At 42.1% G+C, this 17,802-nt stretch overlaps 1 protein-coding gene across 2 annotated transcripts in view; it reads right to left on the bottom strand.

Annotated features, from left to right (window-relative positions):
- Window positions 1-396: 396 nt before the first annotated feature.
- Umad1 (UBAP1-MVB12-associated (UMA) domain containing 1) overlaps window positions 397-17,802 on the bottom strand; it is a 261,883-nt gene continuing 244,477 nt past the window's right edge. For both annotated transcript variants that reach the window (XM_012512583.2, XM_023705985.1), the window contains exon 4: window positions 397-1,698. In XM_012512583.2, coding sequence (XP_012368037.1) covers window positions 1,438-1,698 — 261 coding nt within the window. In that variant the 3' untranslated portion in view covers window positions 397-1,437. The remainder of the gene's footprint in view (window positions 1,699-17,802) is intronic.

Genomic DNA, 17,802 nt, shown 5'->3' with positions numbered 1-17,802 from the left:
TTGTAAACAAAGCACATTTTTAATAGAAATATTCCTTTACCTTTAAATAATATAGCATCTTGACCAAACCATATCACATTTATTAAACATGCCCAGTGTATTAAAATTTGAATAATTTATATACCTATGTGCACAGTGCTTAGCTCTGCTATGGCACTCTAGTTTTACAAAAAATAGACTTACAAGTTTGTCACAGAACAATAAATTATGTTGGTGCTAATCAAAATAATTATGACTTCAATTTTCAGGGCATAGAAAATTCACAATCTGACTTCCCTTTGTGGTTTATGGATCAGTGGCAGTTTTCCTATTTTTGTTTCACCTTTTTCTGAGACACGGTCTCACTATGCCGTTCAGGCTGGCCTTGTGCTCATTTTGTAGCCCAGGCTGGTCTTGAACTCACAAAGATCCTCCTGTCTCAGCTTCCCAAGTGCTAGGATTACTGGCCTGTGCGATCATGTGCAGCCTCTCCTGTTGTAGTTGGAATAAAAAACAGACATCCAGGAACTAAAAGTCATATCCAGGTGTTCTGTCTACACTCTGCTTGGAAATGAATCAAGTATAGAATTTGTAAAATATTTTCATGCGTATTGTGGCAACAAATTTCTAAGTGTGGAGCCTTGAGCAATATCATCCTCAGGAAAAGTCTTTGTCCAAGAGGCTGGTAATGAAATGTGGCCCTTGGCAGTCACTGGAAACGCATGCAGCGGGAAGGGAAAAGGAAGCAGAAGCAGGAAGGTCGCCGGGAAGCTGTTCAGGAGCGCACTCAGCAGCGGGGAGGGAAAAGAACAGGGTGGAAACAGGGATCACGGAGGAGGTCGGGAAGAGGCGCTGCGGGTCTCAGGAGCCCGAGTGTGTGCTCAGGAGACCGGAGCGGGGCGCGCACAGCCTTTCTGGGTGGCGAACCTTCACTGTTGGCTAGGAGAAGGTTCAAACAGCCACAGGTCTGTGGCTACACTGAGAATGAAGAAATGAAGCGAGCTGGCAATGATGTTCCTGAATTTATTCACATTCAGTGTGGAAGAAGAAGGAACGCAACGAGCTGGCCCCTCGAGTCAGGGGCAGCGCTGCGCAAGCCCAGGCTGCGGGGTCTGGCACGGAAGAAAACGGCCTCAGTCCTCTTTCAGCGGGCTAGGGTTTGCAGGCGCCGCTGCGGCAGCCTAGTCCCTTCATCCAGCCCTCATGGCTTCACTTTCATATTTATTACATGGGGGAGGGAAGTGGAACGGAAGGTCCATTTTTAGACAACTGTAATTTACCCTAAAGGATACAACAACAAATATGATGCTATTTTATTTGTTTAAACGTCTTTGCTTTTTTTTCTGAGGGCCTTTAAAGGGCGAAATGATAAAGAACACAATATCAAACAGTTAAATAAAATAGAGAATCCTTTTGTTTTTCTTTTTAAAGCTGTTAAGGTACAAACACACATAAAAATTATGAATCACACAGCACTGAGTTTTCCAGAGTGAAATCATACCAAAATCGCGATAAGTTTTCGCTGACGTCGTAGGAGAGTAAGTGGTCGGGAAGGTCGCCGACGGGGACCTGCACGGCCAGGACATGTGGCGCCAGGGTGAAGGGCACGTCGCTCAGGAGCTCGGCGGGCTGCGTGCGGCTCTCCGGGGGCTGCCCGGCCCCACGGTCCGCCTCAGGGCCTCCTGCTGCGGTCACACGGGCTGAGCTTTCCCTGCTGGTCTAAAAATACACACACACACACACACACACACACACACACACTTAAAATGTATGAACTGTGAGGGTTAGCAATGGTGAATGTGGTTATCAATACACCAACAGAACTGAGAAATATGGACTGCTTAAGGGCTTCCAGACTTGAGTGCAACTATCCACTTGGAAATACACCCACTCAAATGTCTGTTAGGCTTTATTCATTCATTTACTCATTTATTTAATGTACTTGGCTGTTACTGGGTCTCAGTACTCAACTCACACTCGTGGTGACCCTCCTGCTTTCAGCCCCCTGTGCCCGGACTCTGGCCCTGGGGGTGGGCTGGCGCAGCATGTGGGGCTGAGGCTCCAACCAAGGGTGGGACTGAGCCAGGACAGGGATCAAACCGCGGGGGGCGGGGACTGAGCCGCTGGGGGACCAACCACTGTCCCTGAGCTTGCCTAAGCAGGCACTTTAGTCTGCTGAGCTATCTTGCTGGCCCCTCTTCTAGGCTTTAAAATGAACCCTAAAGTCTATTCTACTCAAGCTTGGCCACACATAACTCCCTTGAATACCAGCAGGCATTCTTGCCATTTCCCCAGCCCAGGTATCACGTACAAAGCCAGTCTCTGCCCTTCCATACCCTGTGGATGTCTTCAGGCTCTGAAATACCCAGCACCCCTGTGAAACGTGTACCGCCGGCCTCTAAAGTGAGCTTGCCGGCTGCAGCGCGCTCATGGGGCAAACTGCCTGGGAAGGCAGGCGATGCCTGCTGCGCCTTGCTGCGTGCTGGTCCGCATGCACTGCTCCGATCTCCAGGTGGGCCTCAGGGTCTGGAGAGCAAGCAACCTGGCTTACATGTCCTTCCAATCCTCATCTTGCACTTCACTGCTTTATCCTACTAGGTACTCGGAACTTTACTGCTAATGTGTGCCATGTCTGACTTTCCGTGGAAACATGTTATACCATGAATATCACATAAATAAGAATAGATATAACCCGGAACTAGGAAGATGGCTCAGTAGAGTAAGTACTTCCCTAGCAAGCGCAAGGGTCTGAGTTTAATCCCAGGTTCTGGAAAAAAAAAAAAAAAAAAAAAAAAAAAAAAAAAAAAAAAAAAAAAAAAAAAAAAGATATAACCCATTCAACTTATTTAAAATAGGTATTTCCTGAAAAAATGTCTGGGATGGTCGCAATATCCCTTTATCACACATCTGGAACTGGAAGCTACCTAAATATTCATCGGTAGCAGGATGGGCAATAAACTAAACATCTATTTGCAGCAATGCAAATGAAGGACCTGCCATTACCAACAGCTGAAACGTAACTCAAGCCAGATTAAGGGGGGAAACTTTTTTTTCTCGTTGCCTTGTGCCACGCAAAAAACCTCTGGTCTTTCCAAAGCCCTGTCGGGTCCTTATGAGCCTGGCCTCACCTCGGGTCTGACTTGGGCCTGGAGAGCCTGCCTCAGCCCTCTCCCACTCCAGGTCACACAGTGGCTGCTGCAGCCCCAGTGCTGGGACTCCCAGTCCTCCGCCCCGAGGAGCACATGGCTCCTTCCTACCTCCTTCCCAGTCACACCACTTGCCCAGAGGCCTTTCCTGGCTGCCTTTTGTGAAAGGGCCTACGGTGGCCCACCTTCTCCACCCCCACCTCCCACCTCTCCGCCTGCAGCGCCCTCAGGGCCTCCTTCCAGGCCATGTCATTTACTCTGCCCATTGTCCTTTGGGCACTGTATCTTTTATGTTCCACTGTTATATTTTCAATGTCTGTATCAGTGCCTAGTGCTCAGAAAATATCTGTTAAGTGATGAAAGCGGGTAAGATTTTTTGTCTGCCGGGAGCTTATATTCTAATAGTTATAAATGCTGACGACCTTTCCTTGAAGTATAAAATGCATACAGAAAAGGGTACATCACAATGCACTCAGTTGTCAAAAACTGACCATACACAGGTAGTCAGGTGAGGCAGCAGGGAGGATGGCGTTCTGTTCCACTCACAATCAACTCACCGCTCTCTCAGTTACTGTCCTGAGTTCCCACAGCACAGACGGGCTTAACCTGTTTTTGAATTTCACATGAGCACAATCACACACTATGAGTACTTTTTGCTCTGGGGTGCTTACAGCCAGTGTTAGGCATACAGGACTCATCTACACTGTTGTGAGTTGGAAGAAAAAATCTTGAAGAACACAGTTACAGAGGTGATAGACTTTGATGTTTTAAAAGAATCACTCCGGCTGCTGTGTGGGCTGTGGAAAATGAAGGGTGGCTGGGCAGTGCACAAGGCAAGAAGACAGCCGGGAACAGGGGTGACCGTAGAGTCACTTAGCATCGTGAGATCACACGTGAGATGGGGTATGCAGTGTGTTCATTATTGAAACTGTCATACCAATTTGATTTAGAAGTGTCTCATTGCTATATGTCTCTCAATAAAACTATGGAAAAAAAAATGAACAGCAATCCATTGTGAAAAAAAAAGAAAAGAACTGGGACCAGGTGCTGAGAGCAAAGCCAATCAGACTTCCTAAGGGGATGCACAGCGAGGTAGGAGACCAGGGCACAGTCAGGGGCAAACTCGGCTCTGTGGCCTGAGCAAGGGGAGGCACGGCCCCTGTAACAGGGGAGACATCCTGCGCAGGCAGACTGAGAGCTCAGTGTCGGAAGTACGAGGGCCCTTGCAGGCACCAAGTAGAGTTGTTGGTAGGCAACGGGGTAGGACCCGAGTCTGGTGCCTGATGAGATGTGGTGGAGAAAGTGGAAACAAATAAGAGAGTAATTTTTTCTAGATGTTACACTGGAAATGGGAAAAGAGATATGGGTCAGTAGCTGAGAAGGGGAGTCAAAAAAGTTCTTTTGATTTCTGTTTTTAAGCTAGGCGAAATAGTAGATTATAAATTAATGAAAAGTTCATAAAAGAATTAATGGGGAATTTATAAAGAAGGAACTGTTCTCTCCACAAAATACTTCCACTACCTAGACTAGGGCCCCTAAGAAAGATTTATTTAGTAATAACTCCATATTAATAAAGTTACAGAGTACAGTGATCAGGAACAGCCATACAGTTTCTTGTGAAAATAACACCACAGTACTTTCCCTAGGGCTGAAACTATAAGAAATGTAATCACATCATGCAGCGACCAAGCTTGTTCTGAGGGTCTGTGTGTGCAGCGGACACAGACCCTGTCTCCTGAACCTGAACTGGTACCGCGACGCCAAGTACCCGAGGGCCAGCCACAGGCTCAGGTGTCAGTGAGGAATGGTAAGCACTCCAGATCCTCAAAGGGTTTTGCCCTGTGCTGGTGGGGTAGAAAAACCAAACAAGCAGCAGCATTCAGGTACACATAAAAACTTCAAGATTACGTCTGTCCTTCCACTTCGGTTACCTAGGAGCAGCACGACAAGGTGGTGCAGACTGCTGGGGCGCAAAGCCCAGGTCTCCTGTTACTGCTAAGCCAATGCCTGCCTGGCTTAACCTCTCTGTGCCTCCATTTCTTCAGCTGTATTATGAGATCAATAATAGCATTTACTGTAAAGACTGTTATTTTAAGGAGTAAATGAAGTAATATTTGCTCAGAAACTTTAGTGCTTAGTGTGTGTGAAGTAAGTGAATTAATAAAAACTAGGACTGCCAGACCTTTCCTGGCTTTGGAGAAAGTCTAGAATCCATTCACGTTTTCTGTATAGACATTCATTAGTGGTTCAAATAATCTTCCTTTTCCCTTTCTTTACATTGCTTGATTTTTCTCTTAAACAGAGAAGCTAATCTCACCTATATCCCTTAGTCTTTGATCCAACCTTGAATTTTCTTCTCTGTTCTCCTTGTGCACAGAATGTTATCCAGTTTCCTTAGTCAAATTATTCCTTTTCTTAAACAAAAGCATCCTTGAAATATCCTCACAAAAACAGGAGGAAATATATTTGCATTCTAAAGACACAGCTTTTAAGGCTTTGTAACAGAAATACCTACTCCTTTGCTTATGCCTTTATTAATCCTCTTTCTCCCCTTTTTACAAACAACTCTCACTTGTCAGAGCATTTTTCTTTGAGGACAAGACTATATTAACCCACGTCCAATGTAAAAGGGGTTAAATACATGGCTTCTTGTTTCAGTTCTTGATAAATTTGCCATCTGACCTGAAGAAAGCTGTTCCACTCATGTAAGTCTTAACTTCCTACGGCGTACGGTGAGTCATGGGGGCCAAAAGATAATGATGAAGACCTTGCACACCTCACACATGCTTTGGATAGACTGGGCCAAGAAAGCCTTGAAAATTAATGGGACACTATTAGAAAACAGGATAATTACTAAAGCAGCATGCCATGGTTTGATTTACAAGGAAGGGAGACTCTTACTACCTTTCCCTTTAAGAATAAAGATCTCTGGAAGGCTGAGTCAGGAAGGCTGCTGAGTTCCAAGCCAGTCTGCACTACAAAGTGAGTTCAAGGCCAGCCTGAACTTCATACGAACACCCTGTCTCAAAAAGATTAAGAAAGAAAAGGAAAAAAAAAAAAAAAAAAAAGAATAAAGATCTGAAAAATCTTACCAAAAAAAATTACAAAACAACTGTAATTTAAGATTAATCTATCTCTGGAAACAAAATCTACCAACAGTCAGATAAGTCACGGGAAAAACGCTATGGGCAATGAAACACGACAATGAAGCTGGAAAATTCTGAAGTGGTGAGGAAGGGATGTGGGGATTCCCTGTCCTCTTCTGCCTCTGCATAGGTTTGAAACTTTTTAATAGAAAAAAGTTCAAAAATATACATTTAGTTTAAAAATACCATTTTCCAAGCGTCCTCGCACATGCCTCCTAGCAGGAGCTGAATGCCAGCCATGCTGTGTGGCACCCCAGCATCTAGCTCCCAACAGTTGGCTGTGGTGCTGCGTTCCAGCCTCCTCGGAGGCTGCCTGCCCTCTTGGCAGCAGGGCGAGCGCCATGATGCAGCTGCTGTTGGCATGCTGAGAGCTGGCAAGGGAAACATTATAAAGCAAAACAGGAGCGAGTCACGGAGAAAATGTGAGTCAAAACTCAAGGACCCACACCCCTAAACCTGATCACTAAGTCGCCAGCGTGGCAGCCAAGGGACGCGGAGGTGGGGGCTGAGGGCTGAAACAGGTGCACAAGTTCCCGGGCAAAAAGCAGCCCTCTCTCTTAGACACAATGTCTTGTGATTTTTGTCATTTGCATAATAAAATGGGTCTTTAACAGGAAGAATGAGAACGTTAACTACAATGGAGCAAGAAGAAAAGAATCAATTAACCTTTTGGTTAATACCCAAATTTTAGAAAATTACTTCAAATATTATGTGCATAAAGTAGAACCATTATTTTTTGTGATTAGTCCTGTTCACAGAAATGCGGCTATGATAATGGCTCTGAGTAGAAGTTCCTTCATATAATCTAGCTTTAGTGCCTTCTCTTTCAACTTAGAATCTGCTTTTAACATGGTTTCAAAGTAAGTATACTATGTCAGAAATTTTTTAATCTTAAGGACAAGATAATTTTTTTTATATCATGACAAAATGTACAAGTAGCTGTTTCCTTGTGTTTGTGTAAACACAATTTTGTATTCCTCAGTTATTCTAGTGACAATGAATTTGTTCATTTGTATAAAATACCAATCTCATACATTCACTTTATATGCAAGGAAGATAGGTGGATCAAGTATACTTCTGGCCAAGCTTGTTCTGAGTTCCCTATGTTCTCTGTCTTTCAAATGATCCAAGGAGATTTACAAGCACTATTTCTCTTTTTCTTGTAGAAAGTCTGTGAAGGCTCATGAGGTTCAATTTACGAAATCATCTAAGAGCGTAGGGAGAAACACCCTCCACGAACACAAAACAGAACTTTTCAGGAAAAGAGTCAGAAAAATAAAATCCCTTCCCCAGGGTAACAGAATCCTTAGGGGCCACCCTGTGAATTGTCTTGGGTATCTGAAAGTAAGGATATCAGATTTAAGAACAGACAACTGTATTTTTCCTGGCACAAACCCCTAGTAGTGACCACGAAATCCATGAGGAGGTGCCGACTTTGCAAACTCACTCGCAGCTGGAGGCCTCATCTACTTGGCATCGCTCAAATGAATGATGAATATTTTATTAATATAAAAGCCACCTATATTTGTATCCTTTAAAACCTCCTACCTTTTTCATCATTGCATGCCTCAGATAGACACAACTGTATCCTGCAGCAAAATACATTACAATTTAGAAATCACTTTTAACCTAAATAGCCCTAGAACCTATTAAAAGAGCATGAACCGACGTATCAAACACTCACCTCATATATCCAATTTACATGCAAAGAAGATAGTTGTACCAATTATATTTCTAGGAAACAAATAACAGAAAGAAAAAGTAATAGCCCTCTGGCTTTCTACGCCTTTAAATTCTAATGTCTATAAATAAAAGACAAGCTTCTTTGTACAATAGCCTGAATAAGCAACACGGTCACTTTATCTCCCCAGATAAATATCCCTTCGATTCTGGCTTCATCTGGTATCTCCTTGCATTACACCAGCTCCTTGATGGGGGGTGGGGAGAGGGGCAAATCTGAGTCAGGAGCAGGGACAAAGGTTAGGAGAAGGTGACTCAAGCTGTGTCCCAGTTAGGGGAGCATATTTGAGTTTTCCCAAGAAGCTGGTGCTAATACACGTCTGGCTAGCTCTTAAAGCCAGAGGACTAGGTCTTGCACCCACATAAGTCTTAAGCAACAGTCTTCTTCTGCCTTCTTTTCACTTGGGAGAGTATACTGTAAGAGACTCTTTCCAATTTTTCTCTAAATTCTCAGAGCTGAGAACGATTCTTGCACAGAAGTGCTCATTAAATGTTCTTGAATGTAGTAGAATTTGCTCCCCTTCTTTTTTAGATATTAGAGGTACTCAGACGAGTTTTATTTTTTACTTCCTTTTTAGTACTGGAGACTGAACGCAGAATCTTACACATGCTAAGCACATGCTCTACCACTGAACTAAATCTAAACCTCCAGCCAAGATTTGGTTTTAAAATTGAGGGGTTAGGCCAAAACAACAACAAAAGCCCAGAAGCTTTGTCACTGATAAATTAGGTGGGGAGTAAAATAAATTCACAGAGGACCTCTGTTTTCTATGTGGCCTACAAGTCCTTTTACCCCCAGTGTGAGGAAATCTCATGTAAGGACGTTTCTGCGAAGCAAGCCAAGAGCATAGGTTAGAAAGGGATATTTACTATTTTTTTCTAATCTCTGACATTATTTCAGTGCATCTTCTTGCTATGACTTTATTTTTTCAGTATTTGTTCCCTTCTCTGTCATCTTCCTTCACTACTTTCATCTGCCTGTGTTGCCTGCTTTACCCATCTTTCTTTAAAAATAAAACAAAATACAATGATCTAGTGACTTCTGCTTTTCAGAACTCCAGCTGAATGTATCCAAGTGAAGAAGGGAAGTAAGCAGGCTGCCTCTTGTTTTTGTAATCTGTTCTGTGTATTCTTGGCAAAGTGGCTTGTCTAGAGCCAGAAAATCTCTGTAGTAGCTAGTGAGAGTGGGGCCACAGCCCAGGGCGAAAGAGAAGTATTACATGCAAAATAGCCAGGCAAGAAACAGTGCACTCAATGTGGGATGCTGATTTAATACTAGTTTTGAAAGTGCAAAAGGCTGTCTTATGTTTTTTCTTAAACAAACAAACAGCTCTGTTTAGTTTTTGGTACTGGGAATTGAACTCATGACCTCGCACTTGCAAGGCAAGTGCCGTCCTGATGAGCTATATCCCTGGTGAAAAAAGCCAGTTTTAAAGTCAGGTTAGAGAAATTCACCATCTCAGACTCTAAGCTATCGGGCATCTTCCTCTCCCCAGCAGCCCTCGTCCCTCTTGCTTCAGGGCACCTATGGCATCTTCCTCTTCTCTGGCCTACAGCACTCACTTCCTCCTCCCTGTGGCTGCTGGGCCAGCTCTGCCTACCCTGACAAAACAGGAACTATCAGGTGAGGATCTCTCCTCTCTGCTCCTCCCACCCCCGCCCAAAGCTAAGTTCTCACCGGTGCTATAGGAGCCATCCCATTACACTCTTCATCAATCAGGAGATGTCCTCACTTGTCTATCCTCCCAACTAGCAATTAACCATTTAAACAAGCCTTAGCTGTGTGTGTCCATTAGCGTACCTGCCTCAACTCCCGTGTAATCTTTGTACCTCTCCCCCATGTGCTGATAAAGCTGACACTTGCTGTCAGCCATTCACCCTTCACTACTTGCAAACTGCCCTCTGCATCTACCCGTCCAGTGACTCTACCTTTACAAAGGGTACTAATAATCGCCCGCTTGCTACATTCAGAAGAGGTCTCAAGTGCTACCCCTGTGTAGTACTTACAGTTAGTGATGCACTCGCTCTAATTCTTATTTCTTGGATTCTGTGCCACTTCTTAATCTTGCCTTCTTGACTAGGTGCTTATTGTTTGTTTTTGTTTTTTTTTTTTTTTCTTTCTAAAAAGATGATGTCCTCCAGGGTTTCATTTCTGTTCCTTTTCTTAATGTCTACACACTTTTTTAAAAAATGGATTTAGTACAGGGTCTACAAGGTCTAACTACACAGATCCAACTCATAGTGATCCTCCTGTTTTCAGCCTCCCAATTGCTGGGATTACAGGTGCACTACCACACCTAGTCTCAGTCAACGTCTCAGAGTACCCTAGGGGTGATGCTGGTATGGCAGGCCGGGGATTGATCCCAGGCCCCTGGATCTGCCTAAGCTTTAATCCTTTGAGCTATCTAACCTTCCCTTGTTGACACACTTTTGGACAAACGCTTTTTGGATGAGCTATCCATGTTATTTACTGTCCCACTCCTTCCCTCCCCAAAAGGTAGTTATGAAAGGATCTTTATTCATGTAATCTCTCTCTCTCTCTCTCTCTCTCTCTCTCTCTCTCTCTCTCTCTCTTTCCAATCTCTAACCCAGATTTCACCTAGTACTGCTGATCCATACGTCTAAATACTATTATTACACTGGCCATCTTATACTCAACACACTCAAATTTTAATGTTTTTTGATTTCCTGTATTGGTCAATGTCATGTAGTAAAATATAAATTCACACAAGAGAGATTTCACTTATATTCACCTAAACATTATGGATAGTTTGCTTTATGATTCTAACAAAGTTGAACAAGCTGAAGCCTTCCAGGAAAGGTCATCCTCATGGGGAATAACTTCCAAGACTACCTCAGTTTTTCTGAATTTTTATTTAAAGAAATCAAGTGCATCCATTTATCTATGGCTATGTGTCTTCTGGGGTAGAGGATGAAGGTGCAAAAATACAGACTGTTCCACTACAGATATAGAGTCTAAGGGCCGCCCGGATAGCAGATTAAAGTGCCTGCTTAGGCAGATGCAGGAGCTGAGTGTTCAATCCTCGGCCTGCAGTGCCAGCCCTGCCCCCGGGGCACCTTGAGATGGCAAATGAGACTGGGCTTGGTGGTGCATGCCTACAATCCCAGCGCTTGGGAGGCTGAAAACAGGAGAAGTACTACATGCCCGATCTGTGTAGTGAGACCCTGCAGACCCTGTGCTAAATACATTTTAAAAAAGGAAGAAAGAAATAGACTAAAGTAATAGTGTGATTGGCCATCTCATTGCTAGGTTAAACCTCTCAAGTGGCCACAGGTACAGTGTCTGATCATAGCCATGGCTACAAACAGCGGAGGCTTTTGTGCACAAATTCTTCAATCTTCTTATCGACACCACGCATCTGAGGGATGACAGCTCTCAGCAGTCACCCTGGATACTACTTAGCTTCCCATTTATTTGAACTACCTATTTTTTTCAGAATGCAGTGCAAAAAGATCCTATTTTTTCCAGATAATTTTAAAGGAAAACAATGAAAAAGGCCTTTTACCTCTCCACAGCATACTGAACAGTAATTTCACTCAAATAATTTTCACTTTGTTAAATGAAATACTTCAATTATCTGCAAATACAGTAAGAGAAATACTTTCTCTTCTTAAAATTCAAAAAGGAATATACATTTTACATTAATTTTTATACAATTAAATAACACATTATTTGAATTGTGTAGAAACAAAAAACATAGTCAGAAATAAAAAAAAAATTCCAACAATGTTATGTAATAAGTACAAGATCTTCACACTGAGTTACATACACACCCCTTTTTCTTTTTTTTTAATTTGAAGATGGGGTCTTACTAAGTCACTAAATGTCTAGGCAGGGTTTGAACTTAAAAATTCTCCTGCCTCAGCCTCCTAGAGTACTGGGATTATAGATATGTGTCACTATACCTGCGTTACTGTGTATGTGACAGGATGGAAATTTTAAAATCTTATGCCACAAGGGTAATACATATGTTTAACAACAAATATTTCAACATTATAAATAATAATTAATGCAATTAATTTATGCTAAAACAGGTATTTGAGGACAAAATGTTAATTTGGTTTGGTACTCTTAATTTATAGGGAAGCTAGTCTTACTATATACTCAGAATCATCATACTCATAGCCAGAATTCAGAAGACAATTATCAACAGCATCTCTCATTCATGCTATGCATAAATACCTCTCTGGTTCCAGAAAATAAGTAATTCTTCAAGAAACAGGAAAGTATCAGAGAGAAAGTTTTTTTGTTTTGTTTTGTTTTTTGTAATTTGATTTGATGTGTACAATATCCATACCCTTGGAAATATGAATGGTGAATACACAACTGTGCATTTTCACATACAGATGAAAGTGGAAGAAAGAAAGAAGAGAAAAAGAAATATGTATGCATGTATCTATGTAGGATGCTTGGGTAATTAATTGTACTGCTGATTTCTGATGGTCTATTGAAAGGAAAAATTAATGCTTACATTATTTCTCTCCTTTAATTTTTTAAACCCATTTTGCATGATCATATCTGTTAACCTGAACAACTAGTTTGAAGAGAACAATATGCAATACAGCAACCATTGTTGAATTCCTTATCATTTTGTTTAGTGAAATTCCGTATCATTCTAATGATTTTTTAAATTACATTTTATTCTAAAAAAAGAAAGAAAGTGGAAGACAGTATGTTGTATCAAGCTGGTAGAGGAATTAGGAGGCTGACTAATGAAGTTCCTCTCAGAACAAACGAGCTACCCGCACCTGCTGTGTCTAACCCGGAACTCCATGAAGACCTGAGGAGGTGAGCAGAAGAAGGCTGTGTCCCTTGAGCTGGGCTCTCATTTGCAAAGGTTCCATTACAGAACCGAAGACGGGGCTGGGAAAGTAGATACAGCTGTGTTTGCTCACTCTCAGCATGAAAAGAGAGGCGCCATCCAAGTGGCAGGAGCTGGGTCCCTTCTTGGTGAACACTTAAGAACCTGAGCGTGCTATTACTTCATGTCACGCTAGCTCAGGAAAGGTCCAAGGCCCCTGGATGGACAACACATGACACAGAAGTCACCATCTTAATTGATCTGTGGCTCAGAATTCATGGACACTAGAAACATTCACAATGTTGGGCAACCACAACCATTTCCCACCTGCATAAGTTTGTAACACCCCAAACAGAAACTCAGTAACTATTAAGTAACAACTCCTACTCTTCCTTTCCCTAAGCCCCTGGTAACCTTTTTCATATTTTTATATGATAACTTATACAAAGGGTATCTATCATATAGTATCTGTCCTTTGGTGTGTCTGGCTAATTCCACTTAGCACACAGTTTTCAAAACTGCAACACAGAATAGCATGCGGCACAACTGCATTCCTTTTTAAGGCTAAATAACCTTTCATTGTGTACATAGGCCACATTTTGTCATCTGTTGGGTTGTTTCTACCTTTTGGCTATTGTAGGAAAATATTTTTGGTCCACAGTATAACTAGGCAGAAGAGCATGGAAAAGTTTAATGGGATTTTAGAATTTCATGAATAAAGAAATACTGTATGTGGAGGACAGACAGCCAGAACTTGAAGTGAGGAAAACATGAAACACGGCTCCTGCCTATTCTGAATTACAAATTTGTCCAGGCCTATTACGTTTTGAATCATAAATTGCTTCAGGTATATTAAATTTGTATAATGTTATAATATACACTTTGTACAGCAAGTATAATTAAAGTAAATCTTGTCCATTTAATATTTTATGAATTAAAATCTGAGTAGAACTGATACTATTCCATGTTGCTTGAAAAAGTTCATCAGCCCTGAGATCTTCCACCCATGCTAGACCTTGATGCCACCATTCTTTCACGTAATGCCCTCAGCTGCTGGTGGGAAACACTCACCCAGTAACACAGAGGAGACTGATGCTAAGTAGTGATTAAAAACGGACCGCCACAGTTGGTAAACACTGGAGAGGAAAATGTAAAGATGTCACAATTTAGTGACTTTAAAAACTTTAATGCTTCAACAGAGTAACAAACTATAAGTGGCCTGGAATTTCTCAAAGGAAAATACATTGTGAAGCTGGAAGATGTTTTTAGATCAACAGCAGGAAAAGTGATTCATACACAATAGGCTCTCAGGGTCATCCTTTCTCAGCACTCTCCAATTTTTAGGGAGAAAGAAGGCAAGCATCAGAATACCTACGGTTATCTGTTCATTAAGTTACTAAGCAGAACAAAAACTCTAGACCTATGTTCCAGTGACCCCTGCCTCCTCCTGAAACTTGTGACTCTTATTCAAATCATTTAACCTTTGTGGGTTTCAATTTACTCCTCGGAAACATAAAATAATTGGGCCAGATGACCAGCTACAGACTTCAACTCCAAGTAGAAATCAGACTCCAAATCTTCTGTACTGGTAAAATGCTTACAAAAATAGCTCTGAAGTCCATACACAGTCACCGGTACTCAACCCATTTTGACAAGGCAAATACCAAACAAGTATCCTGGTGCTTGGAGTGCGGTCCCTGCCGGCCAAGTCAGAACTTGTTGGTGCTGACTGCGCTGACTAGCAACCCATCCCAGCAAAACAACATGGTCCTCTTTGTGGTCTTGAAGCACCAAGGGGCCACTGTCAGTGCTAACTATGTAAGGCAGGTAAGGACTGAGAGCTTTATATCTTGAGAAGATCATGACTTGGTATCATGCTCCAAGGGTATGGGGAGAAGTCTTACAACGCAGGGAGAGCAAACCTTTTAGACTTTCAGTGATGACACATAGCCAGCTGCCACACATATGCCACAGGTTTGCCACCACTGTTAGAATGGAAGATGGCCTAACTTCACACTGACCTTGATTACACCACGAAATGTAACAAGTATCAGTAAGAAAAATCCAAGTAGGTTCCAATCTTCACAGAAGTCATAGCTTAAAAAATCACCTTTATAATCATTAAAAACTCAATATATACTTTCTTGGGCTAATTAAATCACAATAGAAATTTTATGTATCTGTGATAAATAGATGTGGAAAATGTAGTCACAGCCAGAATAACAATACCAATAAATGAGACTACATATATTAAAATGATCTCCAGTGCTAGTGCTTGGAAAGGCAAATTTAGTTTGGCAGGACCAGATTTTGCTAAGTGAGTTTGAAAGCACTTTAGGAAGTTGGTTCTACTTCCACAAATAGAAGATAAAGTACAATTTTCCTGAGGTTGGGAGGTAAGTCTACAGGGAGGAGGGGGTTAGGAAGGATCCTGTGGATTAAAAAGCAATTTGCTAGAGGAGGAATTTACGGGTTATAAAAAACAAAAGTGTGGGCCTAACTGGTCTGCGACAGAAAAGGAAGATGGGCCGGGACAGGGACCACGTCAACCTGGTTTGCATGATGGCTGCACCACAGGTCGGAGAGGCCTATGGTGGGCAGGAGCGAGAGGGAACAGGAACGGACTCGCTGCGACCCAGGGTTTCGGTGCTGGTTTCTTAGTAACCTGGATGCCAGCTCGAAGGCCTGGTGTTGCACCAAAGTTTCCGGGCAGTCACTTTGAGAACCTGGTACTGATTCTCACCTGACTTGCAGACATATTTGTTAGGGTTTCAACTGCTAAAGTGACCTAAGTGTGGACGTCTGTAATTGTCAAAAGTGCTCTTCTATGTATAGAAACTGCATTTAGAGTACAGTGAAGATTCGGTTTTCCTTCTCCTGCCCTCTCTGTAGATGAGTTGATGTTGGAAACTTTCTGAAAACATTAGATAATTTGCAGCCAGTTCGTGAAGTTGGAAATAAGGCGAGTTTGAGTAAGAACGCTGGTGCACCCTGGTACACAAATTCTCTTAGCTGTCACAGCCCCTTGTTCATTAGCTCTGCTCTGTCAGTCACAGTTCTATCAGGGCACCTGTTCCGCCGTCACAGACACCGGCGCTTACGTGGCAGCCACTGTGGCAAGCTCTTTACTCCCTGCTTCTCCTTTAGCTTCTTCCCTCGTGAGGGAGGCACTTACTTTAACGTACACTGAAACAGACAGTGAGCGCTGCAGCGCAAAGAAGGTGCAGTCTGATTCTGGAAGCACTGGTCTAACCACTACTCTGCTGCTTATCAGGTCTAACAGTCTAAGGAAACTTCGCTTTACGCTTTCTAAAATCCAGTGCAATTGTTTCTAAATACCAAAATGGGCCTTCTCTTGCAGAGGGGGTGGAAGGTACATTTCTCCTTCTCTCATAATGAAACAAACAGACCAAAAAAAGCATATATAATGTGGAGGAGACACACACTTCCAACTTTTGTTAAGAAAAAAAAATCGAGTATTGTATTATATGCCATTTTCATATCCAGCTGGATATGCTAATTCTATGCAGATCTTAGAAACGATGAAATTACAAACTGTTTAGATTATTGTAATCCTTGAAAGCACGGCTGAAATCTCTGAATATTGCATTTTCCAGTTCAATGTAAGAACTTACAGCACACACGCTAAGCCTGCCTGAGCCAAGCCCGCTGCAGCGCTGCCCAGTCACAGGCCCCATACCACTCAGAAGCTACGCACAGGCGGCACCAGATGGCAGGGACCTGGGCTGCAATCTGCTCGCGAGAAATTAAAAGGTACCTCGCCATTCACAGGCTCAGACTCAAGACTTGGCCTACTTCTTATGGTTCTTGGATCAACTATTCTAGGAGATTATATCAGAGGCTGGAAAAGAGGATGAGAACATTTCCGGGACTCAACATAGCTGCAAGTTTCTGGGTGGACCCTGAAAAGTAGAAAAAAAGGGGAAGTACATCACTACTATTTATGTCCAAAGCAGCGCAAGTAAAGGTGGTGCTTTCATGCTCAAAGAGCATTATTTTTTTCTTTTTTAAACGCTCAAGAGTATATTTTACTTCCTATTTATTTAATTGCTTTGAAGTAAAACCTAAACAAAATTGATTAAAGTGACACAGGCCAGAATAGAAATTTCATGCTGATTGCTTGATAGATGTAAAACAAACAGAAATAAAACAATCTGGGATGATAACACCAGAAAAAATAAAGCAGATCTTAAGTGTAAGAACAATCTTAAAATTCTGACTAGGCAGTTAGTAAAAGGAAAACACACTAAAAAATCAACTTACAAAACAAGGTACCCCACCAGTCTTATTCATTTGGATTTCTTTTCACAACCCCAAAATTAACCGGTTTTGGCAAGATAACTTGTAAAGAAATTACATGTAGAATGTTTTCTTATGTTTTTGTTATTGTTGTTATGTTTTTGTAGCATGAGATATGTACTGTTTCTTAACAGGGTTTACATGAGTTTTGGGAAAAATCAAAATAATATACTACATAAGTAAAACAGAAACAAAAAGCCAAATGGTCATCTCACTTTGGTATAGGCACAGAAAAGAATATTAGAAAAAAACAAACCCAATACTGAAAATATTGGGTTTCATAATGAAAGTACCCAACAGACTGAAAATAGAAGGGAACTCCTTCAACCTGAAAAAGTTCACCTAAAAATGTGAGCTAGCAGCATACCAGTGGTGAAGGGCTACATACGCCCTGAGATCAGGGACGGAGAAGGGTATCCTTCTTGTCACCTGTACTCAACATTGCACTAGAAGTTTGAAACAGGGTCATCAGGCAAAAAATAAAATAAAAACCATCTGAATTAGAGAGGAAGAAGTAATATTATCTCTTGAGCAGACCACATAATTTTCTATATAAAAAAATCCTAAGGCATATATTAAAATGCTGTTCAGAGACCCAGTCCTAGCCCAGGTCAGGTGAGTGTGCGGAGAGCTTCCTGCTACCCTGTG

Source organism: Octodon degus, unplaced genomic scaffold (assembly GCF_000260255.1).
Source record: "Octodon degus isolate 3935 unplaced genomic scaffold, OctDeg1.0 scaffold00234, whole genome shotgun sequence".
In the NCBI taxonomy this organism is placed as follows: Eukaryota; Metazoa; Chordata; class Mammalia; order Rodentia; family Octodontidae; genus Octodon; species Octodon degus.
The sequence above is the reverse complement of the archived record's forward strand: the minus strand, read 5'-3'. Positions and strand labels throughout refer to the sequence as shown.